Consider the following 19,076-nt stretch of genomic DNA (forward strand, 5'->3'; position numbering starts at 1 on the left):
GCAAGATCATGTAGGTCTTTGTAGCAGGTCTGTGGGTTGACTATGACTGTTCTCACCATCCCCCGCTTCAGCTTATCTGAGATTTTTCTTGGCCTGCCACTTCGGGCCTTAACTAGTACTGTGCCTGCGGTCTTCCATTTCCTCACTATGTTCCTCACAGTGGAAACTGACAGCTGAAATCTCTGAGATAGCATTTTGTATCCTTCCCTTACCGGTCCTTGTTGATAGTTGGAGATGAACAAATTTCTGACACCTTGAAGGCAACTGACGGATGGTTAGACGAAGTCCAGGGTCTGAAACTGTGGCTATTGCAGAATATTTGCTAAGCAGGGATGAGAAATCGCTACTGCACCGGCTTCATAATGACTACAACGAATGTGGGTCTCACATATAACCTCTTTGGTGTTACGTTTGTTTTGATAAGTTGACAGACATACAATAATATGTGCATGCATGCAGTTTGTTTATAGAACATGTCAATATTACAATATTACGTGCCACGTCATTCATGGCGCGACATTACAGTCATAAGCCAATGCACGAAAACAGCGCCATCAACCACATTATAATTCTGCATGGTTTCAGGATATTGACAAAATAAATGTGTGCAAGAAACGTACAATTTTAGTCCGTCTGGATATTTCTTTTCTGTGGGGAAATTGTGTAGAATGAACAGAGGTTTACAACCACATTTCTTCTTCCTCTTTACGTCTTTGGGTGGACTCGGTGGAGCCTTGCAATCGTGTGTTTTCAGCCACCTTTCAAGCCTATAAATTCCATTCAAGCATTTGAAAACAGTACAGTGCACACCTGTCATTATTGTATGCGTCGCTTAAGGCTTAAAGCCTTTGAAACAATCTCTGTAAGCCTCAACTTTCACAGTCCTCAAACGCTACTGTATACGAATTTCAATGGTAGCAGTGTGTGTTTGGTAGCTGGAATTTTTTGACCCGTTTATCCCACGCATGCGCAGATGCATTGCGCACTTCGCTTATTATTTGCAAATGGCCACCTTAAATACCCTTTCTCATAATTGGATTCACCTTTGTAAGGAGGTCATGGGTCAATGAGCTTACTAAACCAATTTTGTGTTCCAATAATTAGTGCTAAATGTATTCAAATTGTAATTTTGTTTAAATAATTATTGCACACTTTCTGTAAATTCTAGAAACTATATTTCACTTCTCAAATATCAGTGTGTTCATCTGCTATATGATATATTTAACTGAAATTTCTGATTCAAACAACCAATGAATTATAAAGGAAAATCATGAAAATGATCAGGGGTGCCCAAACCTTTGCATATAACTATATATTTGTAAAAAAAAAAAGAAAAAAAAAGAGGGCTTATCCTTTAAACCGGTGTTTTTTTGGGGGGTTTTTCCTAAGAAAGTGGCAACTGGACTCATCCTTGGTCACTCAGTCACACTTTGGTTCACTTTGGTTATCTTGCATCTTTATTGCGGGCACGTCAAACCGTTAACTGCACGAAGAAAGAATTCTTAGTTCATAATCTCGTTTTATCTCAAATTCTAAAACATGAGTCTACTTCACTTTTTGTTAAATAAAAGTGAATCGTAATATTTCACACAAGTCTCTGTGTCACCCGTCACCTTTCACTGTGACCTCTGAACTTTACAAAATGGATTTCTTCTGTCTTTTTGTCTATGTCAGCGCTTTGCATCAGTAAACTCCGCCTCTTTGATGTGGCCGGAAGGCGTGTACTGGTGCTTTTTAAAACCCTTAAATATTTTGTGGCCCTGCTGAGGTCTGAGGTTCCACACCCTTCCCTCCCGTCGTCACTCTTCCTCTCACTCACTGCAGGCTTCTGTGAAACCTTTTTCTGAGCGCACAGTTGTGCAACATTAGCACATGTGAAATTACCAGAAAAGAATAACTTTGCACTTGTTGGACTCTTAATTAATGACACTTTGGTGATAATTGAAAAAATGTCCACATGAAAAATTCAGCGCTCCGAGAGTTTTTGCTGACTGTAAAGTGTACATTTAATTTTAGAGAGAACACGTTTTTGTGTTCCCACACGACCACGTCACATAACTGATGTATTTCCGCCTGTTTGTTTATTTGTTCAGTCGTTTCAGAGTTTTGTTGGAAAAGGCGAGGACTTTCCAGACTCAGTCAAGAGCCTGATCTCTGCCAACTACGATCCAGTCTACAAGTTCCACCAGGCTTTTCTGAGGGAGGTGGACCAGAGACTGGCACAGTGGTCAGTGACATTCACAGAAACACAAGGTTGTCACAAAACGTGCGCCTGCAAAGCAAACAAAAACTACACTTACACTGTACATGAATCCTAAATGAATAACTGGGGCTTTATTTAGTAAAACCGCATTTGAACCCATCACATAAAACAGCCGAATAACATTAAATCAAATAGTCGCTAAATAACTATGTATTAAAACTGTTAATTCACTGCAAACAATCACTGCTGTGCAAAATCTGGTGTTTGCATTTTATGTTGATACAGATCCACTTGAATCAATTTCTAAAGACATTTTTGTTGAAAATGCTTCTAAATGTAAAAAAGTTTCAATTGTTAGTTGCACAAAATATAAAAGGAGAAAAATTTAAATCATAAAAAAAAAAAAATCGACTTGTTGAAATTGTTAGAAAAAGCAATGGCAGTTATTTAAATTTGTATATTTTTATTTTTATTTATTTATTTTTTACACTATTAACCCCAGGATGAAAATAAAAAAGAAAATAATCAAAACCTTTACGCATTGTTGATTACGTAATTTTTGTGCTTTACCAGGAAAGGTTATACATTATAACATTTATGTGACTCATAAACTGCAGTAATTGTTTTGATGCCAAAATAAGTCATGTGACAGGAAAAGAAATGCAGCAGTAAAACCCTGTTGTGAAATTCCAAATTCCCTCCATGGGGATCTTTTTTTTTTTCCTTCTTCTTCTTTCTTTTTAATGATGGACAGAAGAGATTTGTTTTTATTTTCGCAAGTGTTTTGAGGGAAGTTATATGGACATGTTGACAACACAAACAGCACTGTGGGGATTTAACGTGTACCTGTGGTGTCCAAACGTAGCTCTTCCCTGACACCTAGTGGCAAATAAAATGTTGCTACTTTTAATGTAATCACCTCTGCAATCCTAAATCTGTTGTTATTCTGTAAAGAAACAGTGGATCTGTTGAATATGAAATGTCTGGATGTATTGTGTTGTTCACTAATGGTGCCGTTTGTTCTGCTGTGTTGAGGTTTGGAGAAATAAAATCAAAAATAAAAAATACTGACTTGACATTAACCTGCAGAATAGAGCTGTTAGAATAATAAGTAAAGTTATTTACTGTGAATCTGCCAAGTTATCTGTGGGTTCCTGCACCTTAAAAGTTTTTAGACACTGTATAATTTAAAACACTTTTTCAAGTTTGGAAAAAAAACCTTCATGCTTGTATTAAAAAAAAATAAAATTAAGAGAATATTATAGTTTGATAGAGTGACTGATTGTCATTTTATTGTAGTAAATACTGTTTACATACGTTTAAGTTCTAATGTACACTAGTGTTCAGAATAATAGTAGTGCTATGTGACTAAAAAGATTAATCCAGGTTTTGAGTATATTTCTTATTGTTACATGAGAAACAAGGTACCAGTAGATTCAGTAGATTCTCACAAATCCAATAAGACCAAGCATTCATGATATGCACACTCGTAAGGCTATAAAATTGGGCTATTAGTAAAAAAAAGTAGAAAAGGGAGTCTTCACAATAATAGTGGTGTGGCATTCAGTCAGTGAGTTTGTCAGTTTTGTGGAACAATCAGGTGTAAATCAGGTGTCCCCTATTTAAGGATGAAGCCAGCACCTGTTGAACATGCTTTTCTCTTTGAAAGCCTGAGGAAAATGGGATGTTCAAGACATTGTTCAGAAGAACAGCGTAGTTTGATTAAAAAGTTGATTGGAGAGGGGAAAACTTATACGCAGGTGCAAAAGTTCATCTACAGTGATCTTCAATGCTTTAAAATGGACAAAAAAAAAAACAGACGTGTGGAAGAAAACAGAAAACAGCCATCAAAATTGATAGAAGAATAACCAGAATGGCAAAGGCTCACCCATTGATCAGCTCCAGGATGATCAGTGACAGTCTGGAGTTACCTGTAAGTGCTGTGACAGTTAGTAGACGCCTGTGTGAAGCTAATTTATTTGCAAGAATTTTCGCAAAGTCCCTCTGTTAAATAAAAGACGTGCAGAAGAGGTTACAATTTGCCAAAGAACACATCAACTGGCCTAAAGAGAAATGGAGGAATATTTTGTGGACTGATGAGAGTTGCGAGATGAGAATTGTTCTTTTTGGGTCCAAGGGCCGCAGACAGTTTGTGAGACGACCCCCAAACTCTGAATTCAAGCCACAGTTCACAGTGAAGACAGTGAAGCATGGTGGTGCAAGCATCATGATATGGGCATGTTTCTCCTACTATGGTGTTGGGCCTATATATCGCATACCAGGTATCATGGATCAGTTTGGATATGTCAAAATACTTGAAGAGCTCATGTTGCCTTATGCTGAAGAGGACATGCCCTTGAAATGGGTGTTTCAACAAGACAATGACCCCAAGCACACTAGTAAACCAGCAAAATCTTGGTTCTAAACCAAAAAATTAATGAAGAATCATGAAAAACTGTGGTCATCCAACTAAATACTAGTTTAGTGATTCACAGGATTGCTAAAAAAAAAGCAGTTTGAACATAATAGTTTTGAGTTTGTAGCGTCAACAGCAGATGCTACTATTATTGTGAACACCCCCTTTTCTACTTTTTTTTACTAATATCCCAGTTTCATAGCCTTAAGAGTGTGCATATCATGAATGCTTGGTCTTGTTGGATTTGTGAGACTCTACTGAATCTACTGGTACCTTGTCTCCCATGTAACAATAAGAAATATACTCAAAACCTGGATTAATCTTTTTAGTCACATAGCACTACTATTATTCTGAACACTACTGTATGACCGTAGTAAATGAACTAACCTAAATATGTTCTCTCTCTCTCTCTCTCTCTCTCTCTCTCCACCCCCAGGGAGGGTCGTTCCAACGCTCATATCAAAGGAGACTATCAACGAATTGGTGACATTCTCTTAAAGAACATTCAGGGTTTGAGGGTAAATAATTTGAGAAATATTTTGATGCAGTTTAATATTGTTGACATTCATTTAAGCAACTCAAACTTCGCTCATCTTTATCGTACTCGTTTAAAGCTGAACTTGTCTGTTACCTGATCAGCCATGGTGGCTAGCGGAGCAAAATGGGGGAAAAATTATTTGATTCTGTTTCCCATAATGCTGTGCTGTTGGTGGTCTAAGGATGAGGCTGCACCTGCAGTGGAGGTGATGGAGGTTACACAAAGTAATGATACTTTCGCAAAAATAGGGTCCGGAGGATCAAGACTAACTTATTGATTGTGAAGCTGCAACAGAGTCCTGAACATAAGCATCGGGCGCTGATTGGCTGAGACCTTCTGTGTCATCATCACAGCCTAGTTGCTGCACAATCAGAGTGACACTGGGGTAAAAAATTATGGGCATTTGAAACAAAAACAGTTTGAATGCTTACAAATTTTGTTGCACAACAGCATCACTGTTTTTGCAGCACCCTCTGATGGCTACAAGAGAGAGGAACTTTCATCTTTAGTTTAACAAGAAAATCACATTGTTTCAGATTTATGGCCATTTGCATACATTGTCCATCCATTTTCAGAGGCTTTAACAAACTAATTATAAAGATTATTGTTGATGTAGATTATAACTTTCATAGTCACTTTTCTTGAGACAAATCAAAGAATGGATATTTGAGCATTTTCAAGTCACAGAATATGTCTTTGATTTCAGTCGTCAGTTGCACTATATCCTCTCACAGTCTGTGAGCCTTCTGCTGCAGACACAGCTGCACACTTTTTAAATTGAGCTTGCATAAGATGTACATTTTCTACATTTTTATGTTATCTCTGTCCTCTGTAGCAGTTAACTGTGCATCTGCAGAAACATTCAGAATGTCTGGTGGAACTGGAACAAGCGTGCAGGTAGGAGTACGACACGGGAAGAACAAAAGGTGTGCTGTCACAAGCCTCTGTCTGCACAGTCATTTACAAACACAGATGTATTTATTTTTTCATAAACTGTGTACATCAGTTGTCTAACAAGCAAACTAACCTGATTGTCAGTTGATTAATGGGCGAAAAAAAATTAGACAAGACGCACACTGTGCTTGTTGCAATAAGGCTACAGTGTGTAGGATTTAGGAGTGTTTTAGCAGAAGTGGAACACAACATTCATAACCATTTGTTCATTAGTGCATAATTACCTTCAACAATGAATCTGTGTTTTCATAAGCTTAAAATGAGACCATACCGCTACATGTGAGCGCGCCCCCTCATATAGGCCATCATGTTACAGCAGCCAGAAAAGGAGAGATGATCTCTGCTGTTTTGTATTTTATGGCATGGTTGGAAGACTGAAGAAGAAAAAAGAAGAGGAATCAGCGGTTGATCCCTAAACTCCACCTACTGGTTGTTATCGCAGGCTAACAAGTTTGAGAATCCTCATTTTGTGACATGGAAGGTCGTACGTATTATTTATCAGTGGGTGCAAAACTGTGACTTTATTTTATGGTTTTCAGGTAGCATTTTCTTTTAATAATTTTGAAAAATATGACTTGAAACAAAATCCTCTGTTTGTCTGATCATTGTTGAACTTAAGAATGTTGATACTTGAACAAGTTTTCCAAAAATTTAAAAAGAAGAAAAGAAAAAGAAATGCATCAGTTGTATAGGAAGTCAGTGGCTCCTTTTGGGTATATAAATGGACTGCATTTATACAGCGCTTTTCCATCTGCATCAGATGCTCAAAGCGCTTTACAATTATGCCTCACATTCACCCCGATGTCAGGGTGCTGCCATACAAGGCGCTCACTACACACCGGGAGCAATAGGGGATTAAAGGCCTTGCCCAAGGGCCCTTAGTGATTTTCCAGTCAGGCAGGGATTTGAACCCATGATCTTCTGGTCTCAAGCCCAACACCTTAACCACTAGACCATCACCTCCCCCATCATATATATCATTTAGGTAGAAAGAAAAAAATGTTCAAAAACATCCAGAGATTATTCCAGGTGAAATAATTAAACAACAACTGATAATGATCAACAAAATCCAGTTGGAATGTTCACAAGTGAATGGTGAAAGAAGTTGTTAGATACTAAGAGAAATGTTACAGTAGAAGTCCTATGTGGGTCCTGAAGCCCATAGATACTGGTGCTTATCCCCTGGTTCTGGAGCATGAAGTGGCAAAGAGTCTATGGCTTCCCTTGGACCGGAGCCTAGTCCAAAATGGGTTACTTCATCAGCTAAGGCTGGCACCCATTTACAGCTGGCTGTACTGAAACGATGCAGAGGAAGTATGTTGTCCAAGACCTCAGACAGGTAGCATGGCCAGGACTCAAATGCAAGACTTCATATATTGTAGGTCGCTCATCTCTATACCCCACTGAGCTGACCTGCACTACAACTACATATTACTAAAACTGCTACAAAATGCTACAATTTCTAAAATGGGTTGCATACACACTGGAAACTTTTTCCTTTTTACCCTTCAGGTCCAGTCGGAAGGTGGATGCTCTGTGTCGGGACTTTGAGCAGCAGAAGGTTTGCTACTTGCCGTTCAACATCTTCCTCCTTAGGCCCTTGCACCGCCTGCTGCACTACAAACTTATCCTGGAGCGATTCTGCAAACACTACCCGCCCACTCACGATGACTTCCGAGACTGCAGAGGTGCGACTTACTGAGTGCACAGGAGGAGCTTTGGTGGAATATCACGGGTTTATTTCCACCAGCTCCACCCTTATCTAGTACTATTCAGTTTTGCACATACACGAAACAGAATTAAGCTGTTTTGCTTACTTGGTTTTACAGAATTATGAAGATCAAAATTTAATTTCCTCATCTGAAGAATGAACAAAACTAAAGCCTTTCCATGTGGTGGGAAAAAAAGTCAGAGATTAACTGCTTTTCTCTACCTCCTTCCGTCTCCAGCGGCCCTGGCGGATGTCTCAGAAGTGGTGCTGCAGCTCCACGGTTCCATGATGAAGATGGAGAACTTCCAGAAGCTTGTGGAGCTGAAAAAAGATCTGACCGGCATCGACAACCTGGTCATTCCCGGAAGGGTCAGATTAAATTATTTACATTTTTTTAAATCACAGTAGTGAGAACTAATTGTTTAAGGCTTCTACCCCCCGTAGTTCACATTTACTCAAGATTACTCAGACTTGAGTGAGTTCAGAATGTAAGATTCAGTGGCTCATGCCAAGAGTGATGATATTTTCTTCTGGTTTTTTTGTGTGTGTGTGTGTGATATTCCTGTAACTCGTGACAAATTTGTACTTGAGGAATTCTTGAAATGGAAAGTACAAACTATAGTATTAGAAATCAAGACTCTAAATCTTTAAAATGTTGCTGGAAATGTAAAACCACATTGACAACTGAAGCTCTTGCTGATGGACCTTTTGTAGGTCAAAGACTGAAAACGTGTCTGTTTTATGGCACATGATCTGTGATGAGGGTCTGCAGTCTGTGACTGTGCTTTCAGTATGATCAGATTTATTTTTGTCTTGCAGGAATTTATCCGTCTCGGTTGCCTCAGCAAACTGTCAGGGAAAGGCCTTCAGCAGAGAATGTTTTTCCTGGTACGACATTACCGCTTCCTTCTACAAAGAGACTCTGAAGGCATCTCTATAATTCCAGTGCTTAAAAACCTCCACATTCTCTCTACTGTTCTTTCCTTCCTTATTCCTGCCCTCTGTCTAGTTCAGTGATTCTTTGGTGTACACCAGTCGAGGGATGACTGCATTGAACCAGTTCAAGGTTCATGGCCAACTGCCCCTCTATGGCATGACGGTAAAGGACCTTAAACTGCTTGGTTGAGTGAATGTTATTTTTTTAAGTTTTAAAAACTGTAGAAATTGAGTGACAAAATGTATTTAATACCAACATGTTCAGCTGCTGTTGACCAAACCTTAAGACACAATTCAAATCTGTCTGATCTTCAAACATGATGTTGCTGTTCTACATGGTGCTTCTTTGTTAAATCCATAAGACAGTGACTTTGACATGTTGGTTTGGGAGGTATGGGATGCCTGGTACCACTTTCCAGTCATTGCACTCTCAGTGGTCTTGGACTCCATCAGGTTTACAAACCAGTCTGGGGTTTTGATAGAGAGAAGTTCAGTGCATTCAGCACTTCTGTAAAGTATTCACAGCGCTTCACTTTTTATACATTTTATGTTACAGCCTTATTTCAAAATAGAGTAAATTTATTTTTTTTACCCTCAAAATTCTACTCCCAACACCCCATAATGACAACATGAAAACGTTTTGTAATTTTTGCAAATGTATTAGAAACAAGAGCAATCACATTTCTGACATCCACTAATCCAGATCCAGATCACCTCCAAAATTCAGTAGAGTCTTCCATACCCTAATATCTATCTGTGGTGCAAATTTGGTGAGAATATGTGAAGTAGTTTTGACGTAATCCTTGAGATCCTATATAAAGTAAAATCTGGATCCAGATCACCTCCAAAATTTAATGGGTTCTTCCTTCCCCTAATGTCTATATGTGGTGAAAATTTTGTTAGAATCCATGCACTAGTTTTGATGTAATCTTAGTAACAGACAGGCAAATAAATAAATAAATGCTGATGATTTTGTTACGTTCTTGTTGGACGTAATAAAAAAAAACCTAAGAAATCACATGTACATACTTATTTACACCCTTTACTCCAGGGGTGGGCAATCATGTGCCATAAAGGGCCGAGACACTGCAGGTTTTCCGTGCAACCAGTCACCTCAGCAGGTGATTTCATTAATGATCAGGTGTCTCAGCAGGTGATTTAATTGACAACCAGGTGTTTATGTTCAGAGGAGAAGCTCATCAGCAACCCACCTGCTGAGGTGAATGGTTGCATGGAAAACCTGCAGTGTCTCGGCCCTCGATGCCCACCCCTGCTTTACTCAATACTTTGTTAATGTATCTTTCAAATCAAATCAATTTTATTTATATAGCGCCAAATCACAACAAACAGTTGCCCCAAGGCGCTTTATATTGTAAGGGAAGGCCATACAATAATTACGGAAAAACCCCAACGGTCAAAACGACCCCCTGTGAGCAAGCACTTGGCGACAGTGGGAAGGAAAAACTCCCTTTTAACAGGCAGAAACCTCTAGCAGAACCAGGCTCAGGGAGGGGCAGTCTTCTGCTGGGACTGGTTGGGGCTGAGGGAGAGAACCAGGAAAAAGACATGCTGTGGAGGGGAGCAGAGGTCAATCACTAATGATTAAATGCAGAGTGGTGCATACAGAGCAAAAAGAGAAAGAAACACTCAGTGCATCATGAGAACCCCCCAGCAGTCTAAGTCTATAGCAGCATAACTAAGGGCTGGTTCAGGGTCACCTGATCCAGCCCTAACTGTAAGCTTTAGCAAAAAGGAAAGTTTTAAGCCTAATCTTAAAAGTAGAGAGGGTGTCTGTCTCCCTGATCTGAATTGGGAGCTGGTTCCACAGGAGAAGAGCCTGAAAGCTGAAGGCTCTGCCTCCCTTTCTACTCTTACAAACCCTAGGAACTACAAGTAAGCCTGCAGTCTGAGAGCGAAGCGCTCTATTGGGGTGATATGGTACTATGAGGTCCATAAGATAAGATGGGACCTGATTATTCAAAACCTTATAAGTAAGAAGAAGAATTTTAAATTATATTCTAGAATTAACAGGAAGCCAATGAAGAGAGGCCAATATGGGTGGGATATGCTCTCTCCTTCTAGTCCCTGTCAGTACTCTAGCTGCAGCATTTTGAATTAAACCGAAGGCTTTTCAGGGAACTTTTAGGACAACCTGATAATAATGAATTACAATAGTCCAGCCTAGAGGAAATAAATGCATGAATTAGTTTTTCAGCATCACTTTGAGACAAGACCTTTCTAATTTTAGAGATATTGCGCAAATGCAAAAAAGCAGTCCTACATATTTGTTTAATATGCACACTGAATGATATATCCTGATCAAAAATGACTCCAAAGTTTCTCACAGTATTACTAGAGGTCAGGGTAATGCCATCCAGAGTAAGGATCTGGTTAGACACCATGTTTCTAAGATTTGTGGGGCCAAGTACAATAACTTCAGTTTTATCTGAGTTTAAAAGCAGGAAATTAGAGGTCATCCATGTCTTTGTCTGTAAGACAATCCTGCAGTTTAGCTAATTGGTGTGTGTCCTCTGGCTTCATGGATAGATAAAGCTGGGTATCATCTGCGTAACAATGAAAATTTAAGCAATGCTGTTTAATAATACTGCCTAAGGGAAACATGTATAAAGTGAATAAAATTGGTCCTAGCACAGAACCTTGTGGAACTCCATAATTAACCTTAGTCTGTGAAGAAGATTCCCCATTTACATGAACAAATTGTAATCTATTAGATAAATATGATTCAAACCACCGCAGCGCAGTGCCTTTAATACCTATGGCATGCTCTAATCTCTGTAATAAAATTTTATGGTCTTTGGCAGCAATTAAAGCCTGAAGTCTTCTTCAGTATGATGTAGTTCTGGACTCTGGCTGGGCAGCTCAAGGACATTCACAGAGTTGTCCTGAAGCCACTCCTTCAATATCTTGGCTGTGTGCTTAGGGTCATTGTCCTGCTGAAAGATGAACCATTGCCCCAGTCTGAGATCAAGAGTGCTCTGGAGCAGGTTTCATCCAGGATGTCTCTGTACATTGCTGCATTCATCTTTCCCTCAGTCCTGACTAGTCTCCCAGTTCCTGCTGCCGAAAAACATCCCCACAGCATGATGCTGCCACCACCATGCTTCACTGTAGTGATGGTGCCTTGTTTCCTCCAAACATGACACCTGGCATTCACACCAAAGAGTTCAGACTTTCTCTCATCAGACCAAAGAATTTTTTCTCATGATCTGAGAGTCCTTCAGGTACCTTTTGGCGAAGTCCAGGTGGGCTGCCATGTGCCTTTTACGAAGGAGTGGCTTCCGTCTGGCCACTCTACCATACAGGCCTGTATGGTGGATTGCTGCAGAGATGATTGTCCTTCTGGTAGGTTCTCCTCTTTTCACAGAGTAATGCTGGAGCTCAGACAGAGTGAACATCAGGTTGTTGGTCACCTCCCTGACTAAGGCCCTTCTCTCCCCATCGTTCAACTTAGATGGGTGGCCAACTCTAGGAAGAGTCCTGGTGGATCCGAACTTCTTCCATTAATGGATGATGGAGGCCACTGTGCTCATTGGGACCTTCAAAGCAGCAGAAATGTTTCTGTACCCTTCCCTGGATTTGTGCCTCAAGACAATCCTCTCCCAGAGGTCTACAGACAATTCCTTTGACTTCATACTTGGTTTGTGCTCTGACATGAACTGTCAACTGTGGGACCTTATATGTAGACAGGTGTGTGCCTTTCCAAATCATGTCCAATCAACTTAACTGGACTCCAGTTAAGCTGTAGAAACATCACAAGGATGATAAGCGGAAACAGGATGCACCTGAGCTCAATTTGGAGATTCATGACAAAAGCAGTGAATACTTATGTACATGTATTTCTTAGTGTTTTGTTACATCCGCCAAGAACGTAATAAAATCATCACCCTTTATTTATTTGTCTGTCACTTTTAGCAGGATTACGTCAAAACTACTGCACAGATTTTGACGAGATTTTCACCACAGGGAGATATTAGTCCATGGAAAACCCCATTAAATTTTGGAAGGGATCTGGATCCGGATTCTGGATCAGGATTTCAATTTGTATGCTTCACTTTGTCAGATTTTGAGGATTACGTCAAAACTACTTAACAGATTTTCACGAGGCCGACAACTGGCCCTGAATTGGGCCAGATACTCTCTCTCCTAGCCTGTGATTGGTTGGCGGCCGAGACGCTTATGTCAGCCCATGCATCTGCCACACGTTGATATGGCACGAGCACTGCTCTCCTATTGGTTGTTTAGGAGAGGGAGTTCCAGCGCTGCGCTCCTATTGGCCGTTTAGGAGAGGGAATTCCAGCGCTGCTCTCCTATTGGCCGTTTAGCAGTGGGAAATCCGGATTCTGGATCAGGATTTCACTTTGTAGACTTTTAGGTATTATGTCAAAACTCAAGGAAATGACATCACGATGTAAAACCAAGGTCAGGAAGACTGCAACATCCTGATCAGTTGTACCGTTCTGGATCAGTATGCAATTATTGCATTGTGTTGTGGAATCTGGATCCAGGTAAAGTCCGAGTCACGATGTGAATCACATATCTTTTATTTTGAGTCCTTGTCAATGCTTGGCGGATGTCAGAAATCTGGGATTGCTCGTTTTTAATAAATTTGCAAAAAAAAAAAAAAAAAAATTGTCATTATCAGGTATTGTGTGTAGAATTAAAAAAATAAAAATAAAAAGGAAAAAAATGTCATCCATTTTGAATTAAGGCTGTAACATAAAAAATGTGGACAAAGGTAAGTGCTGTGAATACTTTCTGGATGCACAGTAGTAAGGGGTCCAAGAGCATCTCTTATGGTGACCTCAGGATAGCATCTCTGCTTTTCGATGATGATGGACTGATGGGTTCTTCTGAATGTGATGTCCAGTGCAAATTGGGATGTTTGCAATTAGAGTGAGGAAAATAAGTATTTGAACGCCCTGCGGTTTTGCAAGTTCTTCCACTTAGAAATCATGGAGGGGTCAGAAATTTTCATCTTAGGTGCATGTCCACTGTGAGAGACATAATCTAAAAAAAAAAAAATCACAAATCACGGAAATCACAATATATGATTTTTTTTAATAATTTATTTGTATGTTACTGTTATTTGAACACCTACCAACCAGCAAGAATTCTGGCTCTCACAGACCTGTTAATTTTTCTTTAAGAAGCCCTCTTATTCTGCACTCTTTAACTGTATTAATTGCACCTGTTTGAACTTGTTACCTGTATAAAAGACACCTGTTCACACACTCAATCAATCACACTCCAACCTGTCCACCATAGCAAAGACCAAAGAGCTGTCTAAGGACACCAGGGACAAAACTGTAGACCTGCACAAGGCTGGGATGGACTACAGGACAACAGGCAAGCAGCTTGGTAGAAGACAACAACTGTTATGATTATTTATTAGAAAGTGGAAGAAACACAAGACTGTCAATCTCCCTCTGTCTGGGATTCCATGCAAGATCTCACTTTGTGGGGTAAGGATGATTCTGAGAAAGCTCAGAACTACACAGGAGGACCTGGTCAATGACCTGAAGAGAGCTGGGACCACAGTCACAAAGATTACATTAGTAACACATGATGCTGTTATGGCTTAAAATCCTGCAGGGCAGCAAGGTCCCCCTGCTCAAACCAGCACATGTCCAGGCCCGTTTGAAGTTCACCAGTGACCATCTGGATGATCCAGAGGAGGCATGGGAGAAGGTCAGATGAGACCAGAATAGAGCTTTTTGGAATCAACTCCACTTACCATGTTTAGAGGATGAGAACAACCCCAAGAAAACCATCCCAACCGTGAAGCATGAGGTTGGAAACATCATACTCTGGGGGTGCTCTTCTGCAAAGGGGACAGGACAACTGCACCGTATTGAAGGGAGGATGGATGGGGTCATGTATTGCGAGATTTTGGCAAACAACCTCCTTCCCTCAGTAAGAGCATTGAAGATGGGTCATGGCTGGGTCTTCCAGCATGACAATGACCCCAAACACACAGCCAGGGCAACTAAGGAGGGGCTCCATAAGAAGCATTTCAAGGTCCTGGAGTGGCCTGGCCAGTCTCCAGACCTGAACTCAATAGAAAATCTTTGGAGGGAGCTGAAACTCCAAACCTGAAAGATCTAGAGAAGATCTGTATGGAGGAATGGGCCAAAATCCCTGCTGCAGTGTGTGCAAACCTGGTGAAAAACTACAGGAAACGTTTGACCTGTGTAATTGCAAACAAAGGCTACTGTACCAAATATTAACATTGATTTTCACAGGTGTTCAAATACTTATTTGCAGCAGTAACATACAAATAAATTATTAAAAAATCATACATTGTGATTTCCGTTTTTTTTGGGGTTTTTTTATTATGTCTCTCACAGTGGACATGCACCTAAGATGAAAATTTCAGACCCCTCCATGATTTCTAAGTGGGAGAACTTGCAAAATCGCAGGGTGTTCAAATACTTAATTTCCTCCCTGTAAGTATGAAGTGTTTGAATGAAGATTTTCACCTCCACATCTGAGACCATGCAAGCAGCAATAAAGTGTTAGATTGCTTACTCCAAATTTGGAGTGGAGTTACTGTTGAAAGAAAGTTTTAGTGACTGATTAGGCCAACATTAGCAGCTGTACCCGTGCGACTTAAGGTGACAACCTAAGCCAATGACTCGATGTCTTTGGTACTCTTGTGAGGAACTTTGGGTATTATGGCCATGTGACATGCTACTTGGGGTTTGATTCATCGTGCAGGTGCCTCAGTGCTGAGGATCCCAGCAACTGCAAAAGTTCAAGGGGGACACCTGAATTTCACCTGGCATTGGAGGATAGATGGTAACTTTCTAGAGCTGAAGATGGACAGGCTGTCTGCCTGGGTGGTTGGCATACAGGGCTGAAAGGGCTTGTGGAGATATTCAACACCACACATGCTCCCCGGACCCAACCATGGCCCGACCCCTGATTTATGTTGTCGCCCCAGCTATGCTTGCAAACACTGGGTTGTGACAAAAATAATGAGCTCACTTTTATATACAGGAAGAGGCCAAGTTGCTTGGCTCACCTTTAAAGACAGGATGAGGAGCACTGAACTTCGTGTGTTGCTCAGAATAAATTATCTGCTAGTTGAGGCAGTTGGAGACATGTTTTTCGGGATTCCTATTCAATGATTTTAAGTGGTTCCAGGGATGACCAGCTGGTAGGAGACCTGGGATAGGGCCAGAAAATGATGAAGAGATTGCAGATTTCATCTGGCCTGGGAATTCTTTGAAGGGAAAATTTATGAGCATGGTTTGAAACTGTACAAAATCCATATTGTGACAGAGTTCTCAAGTAGGGTGTGTGTTTGAAGATACTGTCTAATTTGATGATTGTGTGTTTGTAGATCAGAGAGAGTGAGGAGGAGTGGGGAGTCCCTCATTGCTTCACCTTGTTTGGACAACGCCAGACTTTGGTCGTAGCAGCCAGGTACACACAGTAATGATGCGTATGGTGACCCAAATGTAAAACTATACAGTGATGATGATGATGCATTTTTACATTTTCCAGAAAATCAGTTGCCATCATCAGAATCCTGTAATGAAGCTTCGTGTGTGTGTGTGTGTGTGTGTGTGTGTGTGTGTGTGTGTGTGTGTGTGTGTGTGTGTGTGTGTGTGTGTGTGTGTGATGTTGAATACATACAACAGCAAAAAATTCCACCTTACCATGACGCCAAGACATATGAACATGCACTGCCTGATGACTGCTGTAGGACGAGTCCATGAGCAAGAGAGTGTTAGAGAGAAGAGCTCCAACTCTCTAGTCTTGCACACGAGTACATTTACTCCAAAACCTCTTAATGTGAATTGAGAACAAACCAGTTTACCAGTTGTCTATTGAAAGAAGACACTGTGTGAAATTTTCAGAATGAGTCAGAGTTGTTGGCTCTACTTCAGGCAGAGAGATGATAAAGAAAGAGAGGTGAAGAGAAGTGGTTGAACAAACCAGAGACTATGAAGACTTAAATCAGAGAAGAACTCTTAATTTCTGATTATTTTGACTGTTGTATTTTAAAATTTGAATCAAGGCGGCCACACCTCTGCACAAACCTGCATAAAGGATTTTGTGTTGTATTGTTGTCAGTGATGTCTGTCAAAGTGTTCCTTCAGTTAATAATAAATTTTGATTTCCACAGTTTTGTTGTGCTTTGGCATATTTGTACTGTGTGGTTTATTTTCCATTCAGTCCACACATTACCACATGGGTTATAATGATTCACATTTCGGTTCTGGGTGCATACACTGGTGCCTTGTGTCACTATGTCCACCACAGTATGGAACCACCCTGGGTCCTGGTTGGCAGCCACCCAGGAAGACCACCAACCAATCAATCACCACCTCCTGAAAGTAGCCATCTACCTTCCATGGTCAGGTGGTATGCAGTTGTCCTCTGGATATTTTCTAGTGACTTGAGTCCTCAGCACTGAGGTACCTGTGCTATGGGTCATGCTCAGTGAAGCGTGCTGTGTGGCCATAGTGTTGTAACTGATATTTCCTCACTAGTAATAGTAATATAGCCTGTATTGTCATTGTACATATACACATACAGTGACATTTGTCCCCTGCATTTAACCCATCCTGTTTACAGTTATACAGTCTAACCAGTAGGAGCAGTGGGCAGCCACAGTCCGGCACCCCGGGACCAACTTCAGATGTAGAGCAGACCCTAAATAAGCAAGTTTTTGATTGTGGGAAGAAACCGCAGTGCCCAGGGGAAACCCACGTAAACACAGGGAGAACATGCAAACTCCACACAGAAAGGGCGGGAAGCGATCCCACAACATTCTTGCTGTGAGGCATCAGTGCTAACCACTATTCCACTGTGCCACAATGAAATGAAGTATGAAAGTATGAAAGAAGTATGTCTCATGCATCTAAATAACTATTCCAGCAGTAACCAAAGTTTCTGGAAAGTGACCAACTACCAAAGGCATCCAGTCGTCACCTTCAGTCAGTGGATAGTGTTCAGGAGTGAGTAATTTCCCCAGTGTTTCCTGACCTAGGCCTTGTCATTAGGCCTGTCTGTGCCTGTGGTCACATTGAGATGACTCATAACCATAGCAGTGTCACCTCTGTGGCACTTGTCAATCACAGATTGAACCTGTGAGCAAAAGGTCTGTCACAGCAACTCTGACTCCAATGGTATGCTGATTATTACAGTGGCCACCCACTGAGATCTGGCTGCTTCCCTGTCTTCAAGCTTCAAAGAGCACTGCATCACAGCGCTTTCCAAGCTCCCTCAACTGCAGTGGAAGATAGTCATCCTTGCTGACGGAGTTATTCAAGGTTCTCACTTGCATGAGCTGTAGATAGATTGGAGCCGGGTGCTACCGTGTGGTGGACAACCAACCCCTCAGCACCGCAAAAGTAGCAACTGATACAGTGCTGAGGTGGTTCGAGGATCCAAGCTGGCTTTCCACCATCTTAACATGTACCATCCTCCAGTGGAAGGCAGTCGGTCCAACAGAATGCAGGAAAAAAGAACCTTTTCCATTGTCAGGCTTTGTGGGGACTTTTACAGTCGTGAGAGTATCTGTCTTGCCATCAATCCCCAAAAAATGATTTCTGTCAAGGCTGTAGAACCACTCATAGTCCTGAATTAAGTTTGTCATGCATTTGAAAATGTGTCACTTGTCACTGTGGTCAAATAAATGAAAATGGAGTTACCGCCAACAAGGATGCAATGTTTATTTACAATAAAATAACGAAGGTTGTGAATTGATTCCAATGATCCTTACTGCAAATGTTGGATGTTTCAACTAATTTTTCCAGAGGAAACAGGTTTTGTTTTTTTTTTGTTTTTTGTTTTTGTGCCAACTTAAATTCAACATCTCTTTTCCTGTCTGTTTGCTTTGTGTCTCCTCAGCTGTCCTTCAGAGATGGAGCGTTGGGTGGAGGACATCAGGATGGCCATTGATTTGGCTGAGCAGAGCAGCAGTTCTCACACTGACTTGCTCTCCACCAACCTCTCTGACAACAGTAAGTCTGTTCTGTAGCTACTGTGCACAACAGAGAGAATTTTGCTCAAATTTAACTTTTGACCCCTGTACAAACTGAAACTGACCTTTGTCACCATTTATGCTGTTTTTACCCCATAACTCCAAAATATTCAGTCACAGAAAATTCAAACTATACCTTTTTGGAATCGTTATGATCAGACAAATAATGTGGTATAGTTGGAGCAATTTAAATTTTGACCCCTGTGTAATTCTTTATTGACCCCTGTAGCGTATTAGAGGTCAGCTCCAGGATGGCTCCATGTCTGAAAATAAAAATTAGTTAATTTAAATTATGTGTGC

The 19,076-nt window shown here is 40.7% G+C and overlaps 1 protein-coding gene across 3 annotated transcripts in view; it reads left to right on the plus strand.

Moving 5' to 3' along the window:
- The window catches only part of LOC117516023 (FERM, ARHGEF and pleckstrin domain-containing protein 1-like), a 186,793-nt gene that overhangs the window by 160,569 nt on the left and 7,148 nt on the right, over positions 1-19,076 (plus strand). For all 3 annotated transcript variants that reach the window (XM_034176876.1, XM_034176892.1, XM_034176884.1), the window contains exons 16-24: positions 2,094-2,227; positions 5,056-5,137; positions 5,993-6,054; positions 7,624-7,799; positions 8,061-8,191; positions 8,642-8,710; positions 8,832-8,921; positions 16,125-16,207; positions 18,644-18,756. In XM_034176876.1, the coding sequence (XP_034032767.1) occupies positions 2,094-2,227; positions 5,056-5,137; positions 5,993-6,054; positions 7,624-7,799; positions 8,061-8,191; positions 8,642-8,710; positions 8,832-8,921; positions 16,125-16,207; positions 18,644-18,756 (940 nt within the window). The remainder of the gene's footprint in view (positions 1-2,093; positions 2,228-5,055; positions 5,138-5,992; positions 6,055-7,623; positions 7,800-8,060; positions 8,192-8,641; positions 8,711-8,831; positions 8,922-16,124; positions 16,208-18,643; positions 18,757-19,076) is intronic.

This window comes from Thalassophryne amazonica, chromosome 1 (genome assembly GCF_902500255.1).
Source record: "Thalassophryne amazonica chromosome 1, fThaAma1.1, whole genome shotgun sequence".
Lineage (NCBI taxonomy): Eukaryota > Metazoa > Chordata > Actinopteri > Batrachoidiformes > Batrachoididae > Thalassophryne > Thalassophryne amazonica.